Raw genomic sequence first — 20,195 nt, 5'->3', positions numbered from 1 at the left:
AGTCATGTCCACATAGCTGAAACACATGATTCCTTGAAAGGGCTTGAGTTGCTGCTTGCATGACTGCTGAATCACCAGCTGGTCCTGTCCTGCAGGCAGCCAGCCTTGAGTTTGAATCTCAGCGTCACCAGTTAACAGCTCGGTGACCTTCAGCAAGGTCGCTTCTCCTCTGAGCCTTCCTTTCTTCCTCGGTAAAACAAACCAAAGAGATAGACGGCTGCAAAACCCTTAGTGCCGTGCCCGGGTAGAGAGGAAGTGCCAATGTGGCTAATAAATTGTAGTTCACTCCCTTCTGCTGCTGGAAGTCAGTTTCAAATAGAGCAGTCTCCAGACACTACTTGTGAAAAAGGGCTAAACCTCTATACTGCCATTTATCTAAACTAAGAGGTGCTTTCGCAAGATTGAAAGGCACAAACGCGTTATGGTGGTGGAATCTTCTGCAGGTGACTCGCCAGCTGTGAGCGTTTGGGGGGCGCGGCCCTGGTTTCCGCATCCTTCCCTCCCTGGGGCCTTCAGGGAGGACCCACAGCTGGGAGGAGGAGGAAAGAGCCCGGGATCCCCTTGCCCCTCCCCCTGCACCCAGTGAGTAATGACATCGCGGGGAGGGGGAGGAGAGAGAGGGGAAGGCTCGGCGAGGCCATGTGATGCTGGGCGCCAGCGAGCCGCCGCCGAGCCGCCTCCTTCCTCCTCGGATCTCGGGCTGTCATGGCGACCCCCAACAACCTGACCCCCACCAACTGCAGCTGGTGGCCCATCTCCGCGCTGGAGAGCGATGCAGCCAAGCCGGTGGAGGCCCCCGACGCACCCGAGGCAGCCAGCCCCGCCCATTGGCCCAAGGAGAGCCTGGTTCTGTACCACTGGACGCAGTCCTTCAGCTCCCAGAAGGTAGAGCGGGCGCGGGGTGCGGACAGGAGGCTGGGAGGGGACCGGGTAGAGGGGCAGGAAGCTCCGGGGTTCTCCGGAGGGAACTGCCCTGTCTGGCCGCAGAGCCCAGCCCCAATTCCAGGAGAATCTCCTTAGGCCCCGTTCCCTCCTGGGGACACCTGAACAGAGAGACAAAGGCCGGGGATAGACCGGCCCTGCTGGCAAGCGGCCTGATGGGGCTGAGCTGAGGAAGCCTTCATCCCATCAGCTGTCCCAGACACCGTGAGCCCCCAGGGCACAGATCCCAGGCCCTCGTTTTGGCTGGGGTCTTCTTCGGTCTGGGGTTTGGAAAGTCTGTCCCCCAGCCGTCACCCTTTCTCTAGAGCTGAGAAGGAAGGAGTTAACCCATCCCCTCAGAGCAGCTGGCTTGTCCATCAGATCTGTGTTTTGCTCTTAAAGGCACACACCACTCCCCTACTTTTTAAGGTAAAGGCAGTTGAAAGTACACCCTAGTGTTCTCACTGGGGTTCCCGCTTTGTGAGAGTGAGATCAGATACTGCGCCCCAGTGCCCACCTGCCTCTGAGCCACTCAGTGTCCCATCGTGGGTAGCAGTCCTGTTTGTAGCCTGTGGGTTCAGCACCATGGCCAGAGCCCAGGCCTGCGTCCAAGGCAGAGCTGCTGATTTCCACCTCTTGTCCCGTGCATCCATTTTACACGCAGGGGCGGGGGAGGGGGAGGATCAGTTTTTGGAAACCAAAAACTTGGATTTGTGTTTTGGTCCAGACTCAGTTCTATAAGCTGGAAAATGAGATAGTGATAGAGGTAATAATAGCCACCAGGAACGTTAGCCCCCTGGTAGAGTTGCTGGAGGGGCTGTTTAAGGGGTGACACAACACTATTCCAGGCTGGCTCTGCTCACACCCCACCGTGCCTTGAAATCTTGGCTAAGACACAGTCTGCTGGATTCTGCCCCAAATGGCTCAGTTAGTCTAAAGGATAGTCTAAGTGATACTGAGAAGGTTGGGCCACCCATCACGGTTTGGTCACCCAGTTTAGAGTCCTGAGGCCAGGCAGAGCCCAGTGGGAGAACCGTCTTCTTTGCTGGCCCACTAAGAAGCTTTGGACGCCCCTGTATGCCTCTCCAAAGGCTGTTTCTGATCTGTAGAATGGGGCAACCACCACTTCCGCAGGTAGCTACTGTGAAGATGAAGTGAGATTGTGCACAGAAAGTGTTGGTGCTGATGTCTGGTGAGGGATGGAGGGTCTGCTGATAAGGGTATGAGGATTCATGAAAGTGTTCTGGGATGGGTTGGGGATCAGCTCAGTGGCAGAACTTACACTTAACACTAAATGGGGCTCTGGGCTGGAGTCTCAGCATCAAGGGGGGTGGGGGACCTGCTGGATAAAGAAGAGTCAGACACAGCCAAGGTCATTCTGAGACCTGCCCATGCATTCTGCATGTGCTTACCAAGCACCTACTTGCTTGCTGAGTGTGTCCCCAGGTTTTACAAGGCACTGGGGATTTGAAGATGGGTCAGACTGACCTCCAGAACCCAGAACCTTCCCAACCCAGACCTTCAGGAAGCAGACCTCAGTGAGTGGGACACAATGTGGGGCAGGGGGGAGGCATCCCCTGCTGTCCCTCAAGTGGCTCTCCTGTTCCTCCCCCGGGAAGATTCACAGTTCAGCCTGAGCACAGGGACATAGGCGGGCTAGAGTGAGGGAAGGGACCACTCACAGCAACATTGCTTTAGGCTGAATGTCTCTCAAGCTAGCCGAGGCATCTTCCTGCCTTCTCCACCAGGGCACAGACACAGCCGCCTAAAAGCAGCACTCAGGAAGATGTGTTTGGCAACCACATGTCCTGATTCATCTGCTCTTGGCTGCTCACCCTCTGAGTGACTCTGGGCACGTCACCTCACCTGGATGTAGCTCAACATCCTCACTGCAAACAGGGCCTCCTCTCTGGCCCCTGCAGGTTTCCTGGGGGTGGGGGGGGGTTTCAGAACACAAGTGTGTGTTAAGAGCTTGGAGTGTGGTAGGAACTGAGCAGGGGCATTCCATCTTCCCCTTTGGCCCTGAAGCCATGCTCGCAACAGACTCTCCCCACAGGTGCCTCAGAGAAGTCAGTCCTCATGGGCACTGGGGACTGTGTTAGATCCTGAGGACAGCGAGACCATTCAGGAGCCTAAGGCCTAGACCCTGGGCCCAGACAGGCAGGCTGGCTCTGACTAGCAGGACAATCTCTACACATTATTTTGCCTCTCGTGTCTCAGTTATGCATTTGGTAAACTGGGGGGGGGGGGAGGTCATTGAAAGTAGGCAGTACATGTGCTTCTGGACATCATCTAGAAAGTACATGGCACGAGCCAAGGACTTTGTGATCACTGACTACCATGAAGACAGCAGTTGTGGCATGAACCAGATTCAGTCCTTGTCCCTCTCAGCCACATGGCCCTCTGGGTGTCCTCACCTCTATAGGTTTCACTTTGTTTGGTCTTCTCAGTAGCAACTCCATCCGAGGGTGTGAGGGCTGAATGATGTCATGCACGGTCGCACACAGAGCGCCTGCATTACGCGGGTTTGGAAGAAGACATGGCTGCATATTGGGAATGTGAGCCTGGTTCCTAAGGATGTTCTTTCTCTAGTTTCCTCTTTCTCTCAGGGAAGGAGGGAGGCTGAGAGAGGCAAAAATTAGGAAATCAGAGGACCTTAGCTCCACTGGTTGGATATGTCCTCAGCCCTCGTTGGACCTTACGTATTTTCCTCAATATGAGAACATATAAGCTACAACCTGCCACAATCCCTCCTTCCCCATACAGAAAGAATAGCCTTTCTTATCCCAGTGGCTTCTGCCTTACACACACGCACACGCACACACACGCGCGCGCGCACACACACACCACTCCCCTTTTACCTGCTAATTTTTTAAAGAACTAAGCTATTTGGTACTGAGTATCTTGGCCAGGTTACTTATAGTCTCTAGGCTTACTTCCTCTTGTAAAGCTTAGATATTGACAGTGCTAGAGCATCCATAGCTCCTGGTATCACATCCCTGAGTATATGTAGGGAGTATCTGATTTCATTCGCATAAGGCTGTCAGGACAGCACCTGGCCCAGCAGAAGAATATAAGAGAGTGACCTGGTGATGACCTTGCTATATCTATGACAGTGACTCTCAGGACCCCTGAAACCTACCTGATTCAAGGTTCCCCCTTCCCTCTTCTTGGCCTCTACCACTGTCCTGGCTTGTGCCTGTGAGAAGCCCTAGCCCAGCCTTCAGCCCCCAGAGTTAAAAGCCTTAGGTCTGGGTCCTGCCAGGGACCAATCCTCCTGACACCATACAAGAACTGGAAGAGCAACCAACTACCTTGCCTTCCAAAATCCTGGGCACTTCCTACCAGCCTGCCCTGCCATATGTGCAGCACACTCCTGCTCAGGCACCGACAGCAGTTCTCTAGTGCCCCCCAGGAGAGGCCCAGTGTCCTCACAATGGCCCCAAGGGTTGCAACCTGATTGAGTGTCAGGATGAAGCGCAGAAAGTCCATGAACCCTTCTCAGCATGCTGTTTTCAGTTGAATAATGTGTCACGATAGGGTCATTAGAGCAGAAAGGGAACCAGTCTTTTTCAAAGTCAGCTATGAAAATATTTTTAATACCACTGCTCTACGTAATGACACGTCTTTCTGCACTAGCCCACTATCTAACACGACCTGGCGGCAGGTCGTGTTAGATAGTGTATTTTACCTGCACATGCCCCCCTGCCCAAGTCTGGGAGTCTTCATTAGGCCCCAGTATACAATCCTTCTTGTACTCCATTCCTGGGCTTCACACATCCACCCTGGCTTCCTGATGTTTCAGACATGTCCTTATGTGCCTCTGTGGGAGCTACTCTTCCTCTGGAACTCCCTGCCCAGGTCCTCGTGTGGACCATGCCATTACCTTGTTAGAGTTGTGTTGAGATGTTATATCTTATAGCTCCTGTTCGGAGCTGTCCTTGTCTCTCTGACACCCTGATACCCGTGGCCCTGCCCTGTTGTCTTCACATTTTACCTTCATCTGACGTGCTAGAATGTCAGCAATAACAGAACGGGTCTGTTATGTTCACTGCAGGGCCTCCAGCACTTAGAGGAAGGTCTGGCTTATGGGTTCTCAATGAACAAAAACTGAAAAGTGATGTATTCATAGACCACTGGTGTTTGATAAACCAGGTGTAGTGTAGTAGCACACACTTGTAAACCCAGCACTAGGGAGAGAGAGGCCTGAGGGTGAGAGTTGAAGGTCATTCTTGGCTATATAGGGAGGGAGAGGTCAGCCTGGCTTAGAGAAGCAAGCTTCAAAAAAAAAAAAAAAAAGTATTTACTTCAATACACTGGCAACTGTTCATAAATAGTCTACCTTGGGGAGGGGACACTGGAAAGATAAATAAAGCTCAGAGATTTTGAATGCCTTTCACAAAGTCACACCACAACTACATTACTGGGTAGAAGAGCCAACCCAGGCCATCACAACCATCGCACTGTGTGCCAGCCCAGTGAAGCAGCAGGAAGCACTTTCTAGGCACCCACAGAGGATGTAGATTCCCTGCAGATGGCCACACAGAGTGGTGACCCCCTGGGTCTAGCCAAGTCTCCAGGAGACTGAGTGGCAGATGGCTGTGGGGGTTGTGTGCCCTTCCCTTGGGCCTGGCTTCGTCTCTGGGTTCCTTCCCTGCAGGATGGCACTGGGCTCTGGCCTTCAGCTCCTCTAAAGGTGAAAGTCTCCTTGGCCATCTGCCAGGGTGACCCGAGGCGGCTCCGAGCTGGGCTACTGTGTCTCTAAAGATAGTCCCTCCCCAGGCAGAAGCCCATACCTGACTCCCTCAAGGGAGCCTCAGGGCACAGCCCAGAGTACAGCTTCTGGGGAAAGGTGCTCTGACAGGATAGAAGGCCAAGGGCAAGGGCAAAGGCCTGGTGTGGTCTTTCTGGCCACTAGGAAGTTCCAGCTTGATCAGGAGACCCTTCCCCCAGCTTGGCAGAGCCAAAGGCCACTGGGATACACAGGAAGAAGGGACCTGGTTTTGTCTTGCTCAGATCCACCTCAAAGCTTATGGGCTTCTGCAGGGTACATGCCCACACATGTGCTCGAGTGCGCACACACGCGCACACACGCGCGCACACACACACACACACACACACACACACACACACATCCATCGAAACCATGGGCTCACATAAGCACATCCACACACATCCTACCCATGAGTACACACACTCTACCAGGCAGAGTACACACACTTCCTCTACACTCCCGCAGCACGCTGTACACATGCAGACACAGATGCCCACTCGTACCTGCCTACTCACACACCTAGAGCAAAGAGATGCCGCCCCAGCTGCTCGCTCTGCACTCGTTCCTCCTGGCTCTGGTAGCATGAGAAACCTCTCCCACTACCCCAGAGGGAGGTGATGGAAGGGATGGAGAGAGGGAGGGAAGAAGCTGGCAAAGGGGTCCCAGAAGGGGTCAGTGACAGCTGAAGCCACACACAGAGCACACCAGGAGGATGAGCTGGGTCCCCATGTCTAACCTAGAGATTTCGTCTTATCCCATGGCCACCCCTTTTAGGGCTAGCTTTTGGCCAGTGGAGCATGTAAAGCTGTTCAAGGGTGAATTACATCTCCCTCTGCACAGCCACCAAACAGAAGGAAGGGTGTTCACATTAGCTGTGACTGTGGACCATGAAGGGCTCCAGGACACCAAGTCAGAGTGCAGTGTGTGTGTGTGTGTGTGTGTGTGTGTGTGTGTGTGTGTGTGTCCAACCGCATTAGGACCATGGATTAACTCCCCTGTGCTGGGACTCTGTCCACACCATTCCATCGCAGCCTGCTCCCAACCAGAGGTCAGCGAGGTCAAGTCCTTTTCAGATCACACAGCAAATATCCTGTCAGACTTCAATTCCAAGTCTCTGTCTCCCAAACCTGGTGTCTTCGTTTTCTACTGCTGTGATAAAAACAAAACTGACCAAAAGCAAATTGGGGAGGAAAGGGTTTATTTCAGCTCAAACTCTCGGGTAACAAACAGTCCATCAGTGAGAGAAGTCAAGGCAGAAACAAAAGCAAGGTGGGAACCTAGAGGTGAGAACTGAAGCAGAGGCCATGGAGGGGTGCTGCTTACTGGCTTGCTCCCTATGGTTTGCTCGCCCTGCTTTCCTGTACACTGAGGACCACCTGCCCAGAGATATCACTGCCCCGAGTTGCCTGGCCTCTCCCACACCAATAATTAATCAAGAAAATTTGCTACAGACTAGCCTACAGTTGGCTCATTTTCTCAATTGAGAGTCCCTTTTCCCAAATGACTCTAGTTTGTGTCTCCCAAACCAACCTTGTGTCATCATTTTCTATTGCTCTGATAAAAACAAAACACTAGCCAGAATACCTGGTCTAATCTAAGTAGCTAATACACATTAACCCTATTGTGTGCTGGAACACCATACAGGACTGAGCTTTTACTCCTTCCACAGCCCTCCGAGGGAACACGTTAGGACTCCCTACAGCAGGGGGCTCCCAGAAGTAAGGAGACTTTTAAAGCCATCTTCTGGGTTGGAACACACACAGCAAGCCTGTGACTCTGACATCAGGACTCCTCTTCTGACACTACCCTGGAATCTCGGAGCGGGTTGGGATGCTCAGCCTGGGACTTGCCATGTGGGGTGTGGGCAGACGTAACTGCTCAAGAATGGCTTCTGCCTCTTTCAAGGACGGCCTCCCGGCCCTAGACTGGAGCCAAAAGATGGGAGGGCAGCATAGGAGTGGATTGCCACTGCCCCCTTTTCAGGGAGGAGACTAATCTCCCTCCTGGGTCTCACCCCACATGTGAGGGTAGGCTACAAGAGCTTTAGGCATCTTCCAGTTCCCCGACACAGCCTGGGTCAGGAGAGTGGCCAGCCTCATTGGTCCCCTTAGGGGCATAAGGGAGGAGAGGTTAGCCCCAGGAACTCCCCAGAGGATACCTTCAAAGAAGAGAGCCCTGGCCTGGAACCATTGCTTCCAGTTATAAGCTGGCTGCTAAACTGTTGTGTGATGTAGGCCGTGATGCCTACCCTCTCTTGGCTTCAGCTCCCTCCCTGTTCTGCTCACCCCTGGTTACTGTTGCCAGAATCCAACCAGGCAATCAAGATGGGAAGGTATCTGGAGCAACTCAGGAGGACTGCTTGGACACAGGCACGTTCTCTTCTACCTCACTTTGTCCCCCAAATCATCTGAGGCATTTAGCTCTTGGTCTTGATGACAACTGGAATTTCTGTGAATTTCCTGGCCAGATCCACCCCTGGAATCTGAGCTCAGTGTCTGCATCGTGGAAACAATAAGCATGAACTGAGCACCATCTGTGTGCTAGACACAGACATGGAACTATTAATACTTTCATTGGACTCTGGGGGGCAGTTAGGCAATTTACTCACATCTGTACAGATGGAACCCCAGCCCAACATGTAGCCCCTGCACCACTGGGCAGTACTTTTCCCTGTGTTCCAGCCTAGGGCAGCGAGACCCTCTAGCATATGCCCCTGAGCCATAGCCACACACCCCCCATCCAAGTGCCCGAGAATGGGCTGCAAGCAAGTGTCCCCTCTTGTGTGTGACCTCTGACCTCCCTTCCTGCACGCCTCCCCCACCCGGGCAGAGTGTCCCCTGTGTCCACCCGCCTTCCCCCCGCTCTGACCCTGGCACCTGCAGGTGCGGCTGGTGATCGCAGAGAAGGGCCTGCCCTGTGAGGAGAGGGATGTGAGCCTGCCTCAGAGCGAGCACAAGGAGCCCTGGTTCATGCGGCTCAACCTGGGTGAGGAGGTGCCCGTCATTATCCACCGAGACAACATTATCAGTGACTACGACCAGATCATTGACTACGTGGAACGCACCTTCATAGGAGGTATGCTGTGCCCCCATAGGTGTGAGCAGCATCTTGAACCTAAGCAAGCCATGGGCAGCACTCAGGGTTCCCCCAAAGAAACCGCTGGCTACCGTCGGGCCTTAGATGCCCCCAGAGCCACACACCTCTCCCTGGCACCTCCAGGGAAAGGTATGGCCCAGATAAGCCAGGTCAATTGAGGTATAGCCCCCTTCCTTTGCCAGGACCTCCTTCAGGTTCAGGTTCAGCCCTGGTGTCAGGATTCCTTCAGGCTCCCGTAGACAGGATCAAAATTTCTCAGGGCCCAGTACCCTATGACCCTTTAGTGAGAACCAGACTCCCAGAAACCCTATTGGCATGCTCTCAGGCATGGAACCCTGAAGACGCTCACAGGACATCCCAGAACCCCCCTGTTCCCTCTCCCTGACTTTGACCTCTGTAGGCTTAGATGCTTCCTGTCGTAGAAGTTCAGACAGCTGAGACAGTGGGCCTGGGGCCCAGGCTTGTACTATTTTTAAGAACAAGAATTTGCAAGTAGGACATGGTAGCACATGCTTATAATTTAAGCACTCAGAAGGTAGAGGCTTGGAGCATCAGGAGTTCAAGGCCAGACTCAGTTGAGTTTTTAGGCCATGCTGGACTACATGATACCCCATCTCAAATCAAGACTTTTTAATTTGTTTGTTTGTTTGTTTGAGATATGCTCTCCCCATGTAGCTCTATCTGGCCTAGAACTCTTATGCAGACCAAGCTGGCCTTGAACTCACAGAGATCCCCCCCGCCTCTGCCTCCCAGGTGCTAGGATTAAAAACCTGTGCCACCTCACCCAACCTCAAAACAACTTTTTTTTTTTTAAAGAATATAAATTATCTGAGCATAGTGGCACATGTTTATACCCTGTACTTCCAGTACTTTGGAGGCTGAGGCAGGAGAATCTCTAGTTTGAGAACAGACTAGGCTGCATACTGAGTGAGATACCATCCCAAAAAAGAAACATAAGTATGAATGATTCTTTGCCAAGTCAAGGCAGCTAGAGTTGTAAGAATCCAGCTTCTCAGCCTATGGAAAGCAGGCAACACTGGGCATATTCCTCCACTTGGTATCAAGAGGTGCTGGCCCCATGAGGACAGCTTAGTGGAACCCAGAGTAACCACTGCGTCACCAGGATCCCCAGTAGCCAGTGGCTAAGCCCCAGAAGGATTGGTCTGGGACCTCTGAGCATGACATTTGGGGCCCTGGGTTCCTAGGGGCTGGTATCTAGGTGGGGCCAGATATCGACCTACTCCAGCTCTTGGTGGTATCCACAGAGCATGTGGTGGCCTTGATGCCAGAGGTGGGCAGCCCACAGCACGCCCGAGTGCTGCAGTACCGGGAGCTGCTGGATGCACTGCCCATGGACGCCTACACGCACGGCTGCATCCTGCACCCTGAGCTCACCACGGACTCCATGATCCCCAAGTACGCCACGGCCGAGATCCGCAGTGAGTGCTCCCCACAGAGCCCTCCGCTCACCCTCCTTACGCTTTCCTTACTTTCCTTACGGAAGGTCCTCCCTCCTCACCTCACACGTCCACTCCTGGGGTCTGTCTATTCATCCTTCCCCTCCCTCCCTCCCTCCCTCTCTCCCTTTCGGCTTTCCTCCCTGTGCACCCCCTCCCCGGCCCCTGCCACCCCCCTCAGATAACTGCACAGATGCCTATCCATCAGTGGCTCCTCTCTTGGGTCTGTGAGACCCCCACCCCCCACCCCCAGAGCAGTCCCACCTGCAGATACTTCAGGTCAAAGGCTGGGGAAGGCCCTGCAGAGGTAGCCAAGAACACTGAGCGACATCAGGGTGGAGTTTCTGCAGAAGGCTGCCCAGCATGACAAGACACCCAGCAGGTCTCTGCTTTCTGATCCAGGGCCACCCTTATACTCTCCTCCCTTCCAGCCTGCCCACAGTCAGTGGATGCAAATTAGATCCAGCCAGATGGCCCAACAATAGTTTATTCATGAGATTTCGAGTCTAGATTCTGTTAGAGCACTTGCGGGTCCTGGAGGCAGAAGAACCACGACCATGTCTAATAGGTCCTAGATACCCAGTAAGTGGTTACCTCTTTTTCCTTCCTATCCTCCTCTGTCCTACTGATGTGCAAAGGTGGGCATGAATCAGGTTGTGGAACTCACCCCTAACTCGTAGCATGCCTTGAGGAAGACTCAGGAGCTATGTGTATGCTGTTGCTCCCATTCAGTCAGCCTCACCCCGATGAGGCTGCCAACAGATAAACACAGCTTCTGCCACCCCAGGGTCACCTGAGAGCAAAGACAAGGTCAGGTGATGACAGTGCAAGAGAAAGGAAATTTGGATACCTGCCGGGGGGTGGGGGTGGCACTCTGTACCAACTGCCAAAATGGCTCACACCGTGAAGATTATCCCAAGGTCGCACTTGAACTTGTGCACCAAGAAGTGCATACAAAGATGTCTTCCAGGGGTGGCGGTGCACACCTGTAATCCCAGCACTTGGAAGTCAGAGGATCTCTGAGTTCTGGGAACAGCCTGGTCTACAAAACAAGTTCCAGGTCATGGCTACACAGAGAAACCCTATGTTGGGGAATGGGGGTGGGAGGGGGGATTTACCACAGCAGAGTGAGAAATCTCACTGGAAACAACCTTGGGGTCTATAAGTTAGAGACTTAAGTAAAACTCATGAAGCTGTTATACTGAAAAAATAATAGACACATGGAATGTTCTCAAAGATACGCTAACGTGTCGCAGAAAGAGAAGAGGACTGAGCACACAGCGTGCCACCTGCTCTAACAAGTGCTGAAGAATGCCCTGGGCTCTCGGTGCAAGGGACGTTTCTGGAAAGCTGAACAAGAAACTGCAATAGTGTTAGTCTCCGGGGAACAGCTAACAGTCTGAACACAGACATGGATTTGTTTTGTTTGGGGTTTTGTTTTTAGTTTTTATTTGTTTGTTTGTTTACTTAATATGTTGGTATTTTGCCCGTATTGTATGTCTGGGTGATGGCATCAGAACTTAGAGTTACAGACAGTTGAGAGCTGCCATGTGGGTGCTGGGATTTGAACCCATGTCCTCTGGAAGAAGAGTCAGTGCTCTTGACCGATGAGCTGTCTCTCCAGCCGATTGTTTGTGTGTCTTTGAGACAGTCTCATGTAGCTCACTCTGGTCTTGAACTCACTATATAACTGAGCATCACCTTGAACTCCTGATCCTTCTGCCTCCTAGCGCTGTGTGTACAGATGTTTTGGTCACCACACCTGACTGAAGAGATGTATTTTTATTGTACATCTTTTACTTTTGCTTGAGTTTTTAATTATGTATATTTTTAATGTCTGTAAAATCTAGTTCCAATATCAGGGTCAGCATAACACTGAGGTTCCAGGGTCACAGAATCCCAGCACCTGGGATTGTGGCAACATCAAAGAACAAGTAGGCACATTCATGAAAGGTGGGTAGGGAATCATGTCAAGCTGTGAGGTAGGACAGGTTCAGGGGTCGAGAGCCGAAGGAAAGATAGTGGGGCAGAGAGTAGCAGGGGGCAGCAGCCGGGTTTTGTGTGGATCTGAGGAGCAGGCTTGGAGGACAGGGAGCTTTACAGAGAAACAGTGGGCCTTGACTGGGCAGTAATGCATTTCCCAAAGACAGAGTCCCTGAGAGAGGAGGCGTAAAACCTTGGCTGTCATCTAGGTGAGTAGGGACATGGCCTGGCTGGGCTGTGAGCGCTGCACTAATCTTGTCCTGATCCATCTCATAGGACCTGGAAGGCAACAAGGTTCAGAGTGGGCCCAGTTTTCACCCCTTTTTTTTTGAATCAGCCATAATTTCAGGATCCCACAGGATGTGGGGAAAGGGGGCTCCCATAGGGTGCAGAAGAGTAAAGCCAGCTTGCAGTGACTATGAAAATGAGCCAAGGCAGGGCTGGAGAGATGGCTCAGAGGTTAAGAGTACTGACTGTTCTTCCAAAGGTCCTGAGTTTAATTCCCAGCAACCACATGGTGGCTCACAACCATCTACAGTGAGATCTGGTGCCCTCTTCTGGCGCTCAGGCATGTATGCGGCATATATGCAGCCATAACACTGTATACATAATAAATAAATAAATAAATCTTTTAACAAAATCTTAAAAAAAAAAGAAAATGGTCCAAGGTATTCCCCATAGGCTAGGCTAAAGACAGGCACAAGGGCAGCCATGGAGAGAGGGGAGAGGGAGAAGGATAGAGAGAAGGAAAGGCAGAGAAAGAGAGAGAAATTAGCTTCATTTCACATTCGTAAAACATCAGTGAGAGTTAATATAGCATAGGGCTGAAGGAGCCAGTTGACAGTGTTTGCTAAGACTGCACCAGAACATGTGGTCGGTAGGTGAGGAGACCTCAGAGGACAGAGAGCAAATGGCTGCAGCCTCTCACACTCTTGCTCATCCCCTTCCTTTCTTCCTTCAACACTCGTGGAGACCTGCTCTGGCCCAGGCCTGTGCTGGGCTTTCAGTGAACAGGGGTGAGTCTCATGTAGCTGCAGCTCAGCAGGATCTCTGTGAGAAGAGATAAATACACCAACACCCAAATTACCACATCTGCACACTGCAGCGTGCAAGAAGAGCTGTTCATGGAGGCCACAGATGAGTCGTGTTGCTGTGGCAGCTCTGGTTGGTAGCTTTGCATCTCCTGGCAGAGGTCTGTAGAGCACTGGGAACAAAGGCCCTAAGGTCAGACCAGGAAGTTAAGGGGAGATGTTCAACTAGATCCAGAAGGAGGCTTTCAAGAACAGAGAACATGGGGGCGGGAGAGATGACTCAGCAGGTAAGAGCACTTGTTGCTTTTGCAGTTGTGTTCTGTTCCTAGCACCCAAAGGGCAGCTGAAACTGTTAACTCCAGCTCCAGAGGCTCTGACACCCTCTTCAGGACTCTTTAGAGTATTACATATGCGTGCAGACACACATGCAGGCAAAACATCCATACATATAAAAATAAATACAAATAAATCTTTTCTGTTTTGTTTTTTCCAGACAGGGTTTCTCTTTGTAGCCTTGGTTGTTCTGGAACTTGCCCTCAAACTCACAGATCTGCATGCCTCTGCCTCCCAAGTGCTGGGAGCAAAGGTGTGTGCCACCACTGCCCAGCAAAAATAAATAAGTCTTAAAGAAAAAAGAAAATAAAAGAAAGAATAGAGAGAGGACATGGTTATATCAGGAAAGGAGATGTGGGCCCGGGGGTTTGAAGTGGTTTGGCACATGGGGATTTATTTGAGTGTCTGAAATGTACCTGGTGGAGATGAGGTTTAGGAGCAGCTCAGTGAGAGACAGAGCAATTGAAGATGGATCCCATGGTTCCTGAAGGCAAGCTGACAGCTAGGACATTGTCTGAAGGGCTAGGATAAGCTGTAGACTGGGGTGGGGGTGGAGGGAGAGAAGCTCTTTGGAAGAGATGGGTGAGAGTGGAGAAGGGTAGAATAATGCAAACTTCCAGTCCACTTAGGAGACAGAGGCAGCAGGATCCCCACAAGTTCAAGGCCAGCCTGGTCTATACAGCAAGTTCTAGGCCAGCAAGGGCTACATGGCAAACCCTGTGAAACTCATCCGAGTGAGAGTTCACAGGTGGGCACTGAGCCCTGAAGGTCTAGATGGGGAGTATACAAGTGAGGAGTGCTGGAGGAAGAAACTACAGGACCTGATTTGAGGTGAGGGGCTCTGAGGACATCCCAAGTGGGGCTGGCTTCATTTGGAGGAGGGGATTCTGGAAAGGTGAGCAGCTCTGGGTTTCAGGTTCTACACATTTCCAGCATCATCTCCCCTTCCCCTTCCTTGAACCCTTCCTCTTCCTCCCCTTCCTCTTCCTCCTCTTCCTCTTTCCTTCTCTAGGCTACAGTCTCCCCTTCAACAAGGTTTATTGGCCCCTTGTGCCCTAGGCAGGTGGCCCTCTCCTGGTCATGTGGGAAGGAGAGGCCCTAGCGAGCAGGGAGACAGGACCTTTCCTATTCTATCCCAGGACATCTAGCCAACGCCACCACAGACCTCATGAAACTGGACCATGAAGAGGAACCACAACTCTCTGAGCCCTACCTTTCTAAACAGAAGAAGCTTATGGTGAGTGCTCTGCTGGTGTCCACTCCCTCCTTCCCACAGACAAGGACAGCTACAATGAAAGCCCTGCCCATGACCCCTCCCTCCCTCCTACCTTCCCTTCCTCCTACCCACAGACAGGAACAACTATGGTGAGTGCCCTACTATGTGTCCTTTCTCCCCCTCTCCCTTCTTCCCTTCTTCCCTCCCTCCCTCCCACAGACAGGGACAACTAGGAGAACCCAACTGTAAATGGAGGATCAGCAGATGCTTTGACAGGAAAAAGTACTGGCTCGGCCCTCCAGTCACGTCTCCTTGACCCTACCCTGGCTGTTTGGCCATGGAAAGCCAGTGCAGCTACCCCCCCCCCAGCCTCTGGTTTCTTATGTTGTCCCTGGAAGCAGAGCCCTGAGCACGGGTTCTTACATCAGACAGTATGGAGAGAATGCTCCAAGGACATGGGAGAGGTAGGGAAGGGGATGTGGCTGAGCCTCCTCTGACCCCTCCGAAAGCTCTGGATTGTAAAGGGTACCATATCACTGGCCATCCTTTGATACCCCGTATCAGTCAGCCGTTGGCTACAGACTGCCTGGTGGGTGGGGTCATCTTCCATGTGCTTCTGAGCTTCTGGCTCTCTCAATAGCAGCAAGCCGTTCTGTGGGAAAAGAATACTGGTGCACCCAGCACATAGTAGTGGCATTCCCCCAGTTCTGTGCCAGGGGATGTGAGCAAGGTGGCCAAGCTCACTGGACTGGCTCAGTCCTGGATGAGAGCACACTGCAATGGTGGGCCATGCCATACACCGGAGGGGTATTTGAAGGCAGGGTTATGTGGGTGGGGGAGGGTGTTAGGCAGAGCTCCTCCATCTCTGGATAGCATGAGTCCCATGACAACAGCTCATGCCTGAGCACCTCCCTGTCCTGCCTGTAGGCTAAGATCCTGGAGCATGATGATGTGAGCTACCTGAAGAAGATCCTCGGGGAGCTGGCTATGGTGCTGGACCAGATTGAAGCAGAGCTGGAGAAGAGGAAACTGGAGAATGAGGGTGGGTGCCATGAGTGGTAGAGGGTTCAGCCCACCTGCTTACCCTACCCACTCTGCCAATCCTCTCTTTCTCCCAGAGATTGCAGAACCCTCCCAGTTGGTTAGGACCAGGATCTGAGTGCCGGGTAGGGTGGTAGGCAGACCTAGGTTCTAGGGCCTGGACAAGTCCCTCCTACACTGGAACCTCAGTCTCCTGCATACAGAGTGGGGAGAATGGCAGAACCATTGGGATACTGTGTGACACGAGACATTCAGAATACCCACAGCATGGCATGTGCTCACTCCCGTGGGTGAAAAGGATGCTGACCGCTGACTGTTAGCACCCACTGTCTCACTTGGCCCTGCAAGGGGATGTTTAAGGACCCCTATGGCTGCAGAGAAGGTCTCTAACCCTGACACACCAGCCTCATACCCACCCCCACACCTTTACAGCAACTCTACCCTGGTGTCCCCTCCATGCCAGTCTGCTCCATGAGCCCGTAGCCCAGGCTCGTTCTGAACTCACTTTGTAACCAAGAATGACCTTAAGTGTCTGATCCTCCTGCTTCCTCCTGTCAAATGCTGGGATCACAGGCATGCTCTACCACTCCCATCTCATTCAGGGAAAGGGCTCCAACCTAGGGCCGAGTGCATGTTACCAAACTGAGCTATACACTCAGCCCCTTTGGTTTTAAACTGGCAGTCTAGGGAGCCCCTTGAAAAGACATGGAAGGCCTATGGAAGGAGATAGACTGAGCCCATCACTTCGGTAGGAGAACATTGTTCCAGACAGAGGAGACTGCCAGTGCCTAGGCCCTGAGGTGAGATTGGGCTTGGCGTGAGGATCTGCAGGGACGTCAGTGTGGTGGGTAAGAGTAAAGGGTCAGGGATGAGAGCAGAATCTGAGGTCTGGAAGGAGGGGGCAGAGAATCACACAGTAAGATCACAGGGCTCGGCTCTGACCATGACGCATCCGTTTTGACAGGATCCCACGTAGATCTTGACGGGATCCTTCTGCATGCTGCTGTGCTGGGAGCAGACTTAAGGAGGCAGAAGCTGAGGCAAGGGGGACCATTTAAGAAACACTGTGATCACGTGGGTGGGAGAAGCGACTGGGATGGTGGAAGAAAAGACACCAGAGTCTGAAGAAAAAGCTAATCAGACATACTGGCAGGCTGACTATGGGGAAACGGAAAAAAAAAGAGTTCATCATGTCACCGAGAGGAAGGAAGGAAGGAAGGGAGGGAGGGAGGGAGGGAGGGAGGGAGGGAAAAGAAGAGAGCTGGGGAATGCTTCCCTTGGTAGAGTGCTTACCAAAGTCCTAGCCCCCAGCACCGCACTATCTCTAAATGCAGGACTGCATACATTCTATGTGGTCGTTTAGATCTACATCCTAACACTCAGGTATGGACAGGAGGATGAGAAGCTCAGAGTTATCTTCACTACATTGTGAGTTGGAGGCCAGCCTGGGATACACAGGACCTTGTCCTTTTTAGGGAAACAAAGAAAACAAAACCCAGGAAAAAAATACAAGGTAGCTCTTTGGAATTTACAGGTCAGCTGGCCTAAAGGAAAAATGAAGGCAGCACATAAGGCTATGGCAGCAACTGCTAAAGGTTCGGGAGAAAAATGGCCTCAGGAGGCACTGGCAGGCAGACCAGAGAAGTGAGTGCCAGGTGTCCTTTCCCTTCACAGGGCAGAAGTGCGAGCTGTGGCTCTGTGGCTGTGCCTTCACCCTGGCTGATGTCCTCCTGGGAGCCACCCTGCACCGCCTCAAGTTCCTGGGACTGTCCAAGAAATACTGGGAAGATGGCAGCCGGCCCAACCTGCAGTCTTTCTTTGAGAGGGTCCAGAGACGCTTTGCCTTCCGGAAAGTCCTGGGTGACATCCACACCACCTTGCTGTCAGCTGTCATTCCCAATGCATTCCGACTGGTCAAGCGGAAACCGCCATCCTTCTTTGGGGCGTCCTTCCTCATGGGCTCCTTGGGTGGGATGGGTTACTTTGCCTACTGGTACCTCAAGAAAAAATACATCTAGAGCCAGGCCAGGGCCTGGTGTATGACTGGCGGTGTCTCTGTGCTGTGTGCTTCCCAACTCCCTCTCAGTAACTTACTGTCCCATGAGCACTGGACAGAACTTCCTGCCCCTTCTTCCTAGTAATTCTATTGTCAGTGTGACAACATTCCATAGTTTAGAAGTAGACATTGTCAACGCCGTGATTTGAGGCCACGGCTCTCCCAGAGGACACAGAGAAAAAGCGAGAAAGGAAACCCGAATGTCTTTTCTTCTGATTCAAGGACTCAAGATGTTACTGTGGGGACTGGTTAGGATCTGAGGTGAGTCCCAGGAGGTTCCACCCAGCAGGGCCCAGATTCTGGGAGGTGCTGGGGACTCAGAGGACCTGACCCCAGCCTCCCCTTCCCTCTTGGCAGGGACTTCTTCTGTAGGACAAAGCCAACATGGAGACTCAACTCATCCAACCAGTACCTCTGTCTGGGACTGGAGAGCCAGAGTCCCTGTGGGAGGCCTCTGAGGATCGAAAGGGGTCTCATTCTTCTCCTGGACATGGACTGAGCGAGACAGCACTGGCTCAAGCCAAGCAGTGGCACCCCAAAACCCCATCCATGGCTGGGACCAACTAACTTCCATGAGTATCCCATTCACCCCCTTCCTCATTGTCCAGCTGGTGAGGTTTGGCACTTAACTAGCAACCTCCAAAGGCCGCAGCCATCAGCCACTCCTACCTTGAGCTGAGCTCCCACCCTTCCAGGTGGGACTTTCAGCAAAAGCCATTTCGACCTTCCCTCCCAAGGTCGTCTCAGCTCACGAGCAGGGGTGCAGCCCTCATGACCTCCACCTTTCCATCTTCCCAGAAACCCCTCGTACTGCATGCAGCGGGGTCTCTCCTCCACACTGCCCCCGGTTCTCACTTTCCTGTGCCTTCTGCATGTTGGAAAAGGGTCTGGGTGTCACTGCCGCTCACGCTTAGAGTCCCCAATAAAGCATCTAGGAGGAGCCATTGCTTTTCGTTTCTAACCCATGTGTGTGGTCTACTCAGCTCTCCCTTCCAAAGTCAGGACAGAGGGGTGGACATGTGATGTTTCCAGACCAGCTCTGCCGGGGAGCAAGCTAACCTGGAAAGGTGGCAAGTGCCTATTGTCCCAGCACTTGGGAGGCCAAGGAAGGACAAAGTACAGCCTCACCTACAGTCTACGCTTCTGACATTGTCATAAGTCCACTTCATTTGGGCACAGAACTTCACAGTTTACGTCCATTTGCTTACATTTGCTCTTAGGGTTGCCCAGGGCAAGCTTATACAATTTCTAATTTCTAAGTGGGAGAAACATGTTAAAATGCTCAAAGACTGAGAATATAACTTATTCCAAAGGGAACATAGTCATTTGTTTTGCCAAATATAAATTAATAAAGTATAAAATAGGCATGGTGGTGCACACATGTAATCCCAGCATTTGGGGAGGCAGAGGCAGGCAGATCTCTGTGAGTTCGAGGCCAGCCTGGTCTACAAAGAGAGTCTAGGAGAGCCAAGGCTACACAGAGAATCCCTGTCTCAAAACAAAACAAAACAAAGTATAAAAAATTTGTGTATTTTTAGCAAGGTTACAAGAAAAAAAGTAAGGCTGGGGATGTGGCTCGGTTGGGAGAGTGCTGGCCTAGCATGCTTGAAGCCCTGGGTTTGATTTCCCAGCACTGCACAAACTTGACATGGCAGTGCACATCTGTAATCCTAGCACTTAGGCTCGGACAGGAGGATCAAATTCAAGGTCACCTTCGGGTAGTGAGTGAGTCTGAGGCCAGCCTGGACTACATGAGACCTTCTCTCAAAAAACAAACAAACAACAACAAAAAGATGGGGCTGGAGAAATGGCTCAAAATGTACAGTACTTGTGTTTCTTACAAAGGACCTAGGTTCGATTCCCAGCACCCACACGGTGGCTCACCAAATATCTGTGACTCCACCTGCAGGGGACTGGACACCTCTTCTGAGCTCTGCAGGCACTCGGCATGCAAAACTTTCATACACACAAAAATAGCCACAGCCAAGACAGGACAAGGGTGGGATTCGTACACAGGAACCTTCTGGCACTGTCTACCCTATTGGGCATCCCATGGAGACCCTTCTCAGTCCTAATAAATGTTCTCCTCATGACGAATAACACATGGGTCCTAGTGGGGTAAACACATATGAAAGGACATGCTCCTCCTCGCTCCAAAACGAGACTCCCGGAGCCCTTCTCTCAGTCTCCTCTCTGGAGGAGGCAGGAGTCGGATTCTGCTCAGGCCTCCTTTAGTTCCAGCATTCACAATCCTCCCTCGCATACTTAATATACAAATTAGATGCAA

At 52.1% G+C, this 20,195-nt stretch overlaps 1 protein-coding gene across 1 annotated transcript; it reads left to right on the top strand.

The window, feature by feature from the left end:
* The first annotated feature begins 598 nt into the window (after positions 1-598).
* On the top strand, positions 599-18,848 carry Gdap1l1 (ganglioside induced differentiation associated protein 1 like 1). The gene is made up of 6 exons (XM_055602405.1): positions 599-885; positions 8,578-8,770; positions 10,057-10,230; positions 14,735-14,832; positions 15,739-15,853; positions 17,527-18,848. The coding sequence occupies exons 1-6, from the start codon at positions 706-708 to the stop codon at positions 17,868-17,870; spliced, it is 1,104 nt and encodes a 367-aa protein (XP_055458380.1). The 5' UTR covers positions 599-705; the 3' UTR covers positions 17,871-18,848.
* Positions 18,849-20,195: the final 1,347 nt, after the last annotated feature.

The sequence above is a fragment of the Psammomys obesus genome, unplaced genomic scaffold, assembly GCF_907164565.1.
Source record: "Psammomys obesus unplaced genomic scaffold, mPsaObe1.curated_primary_1811, whole genome shotgun sequence".
Taxonomy (NCBI): Eukaryota; Metazoa; Chordata; class Mammalia; order Rodentia; family Muridae; genus Psammomys; species Psammomys obesus.
This window is presented reverse-complemented; position numbering and strand designations above follow the sequence as displayed.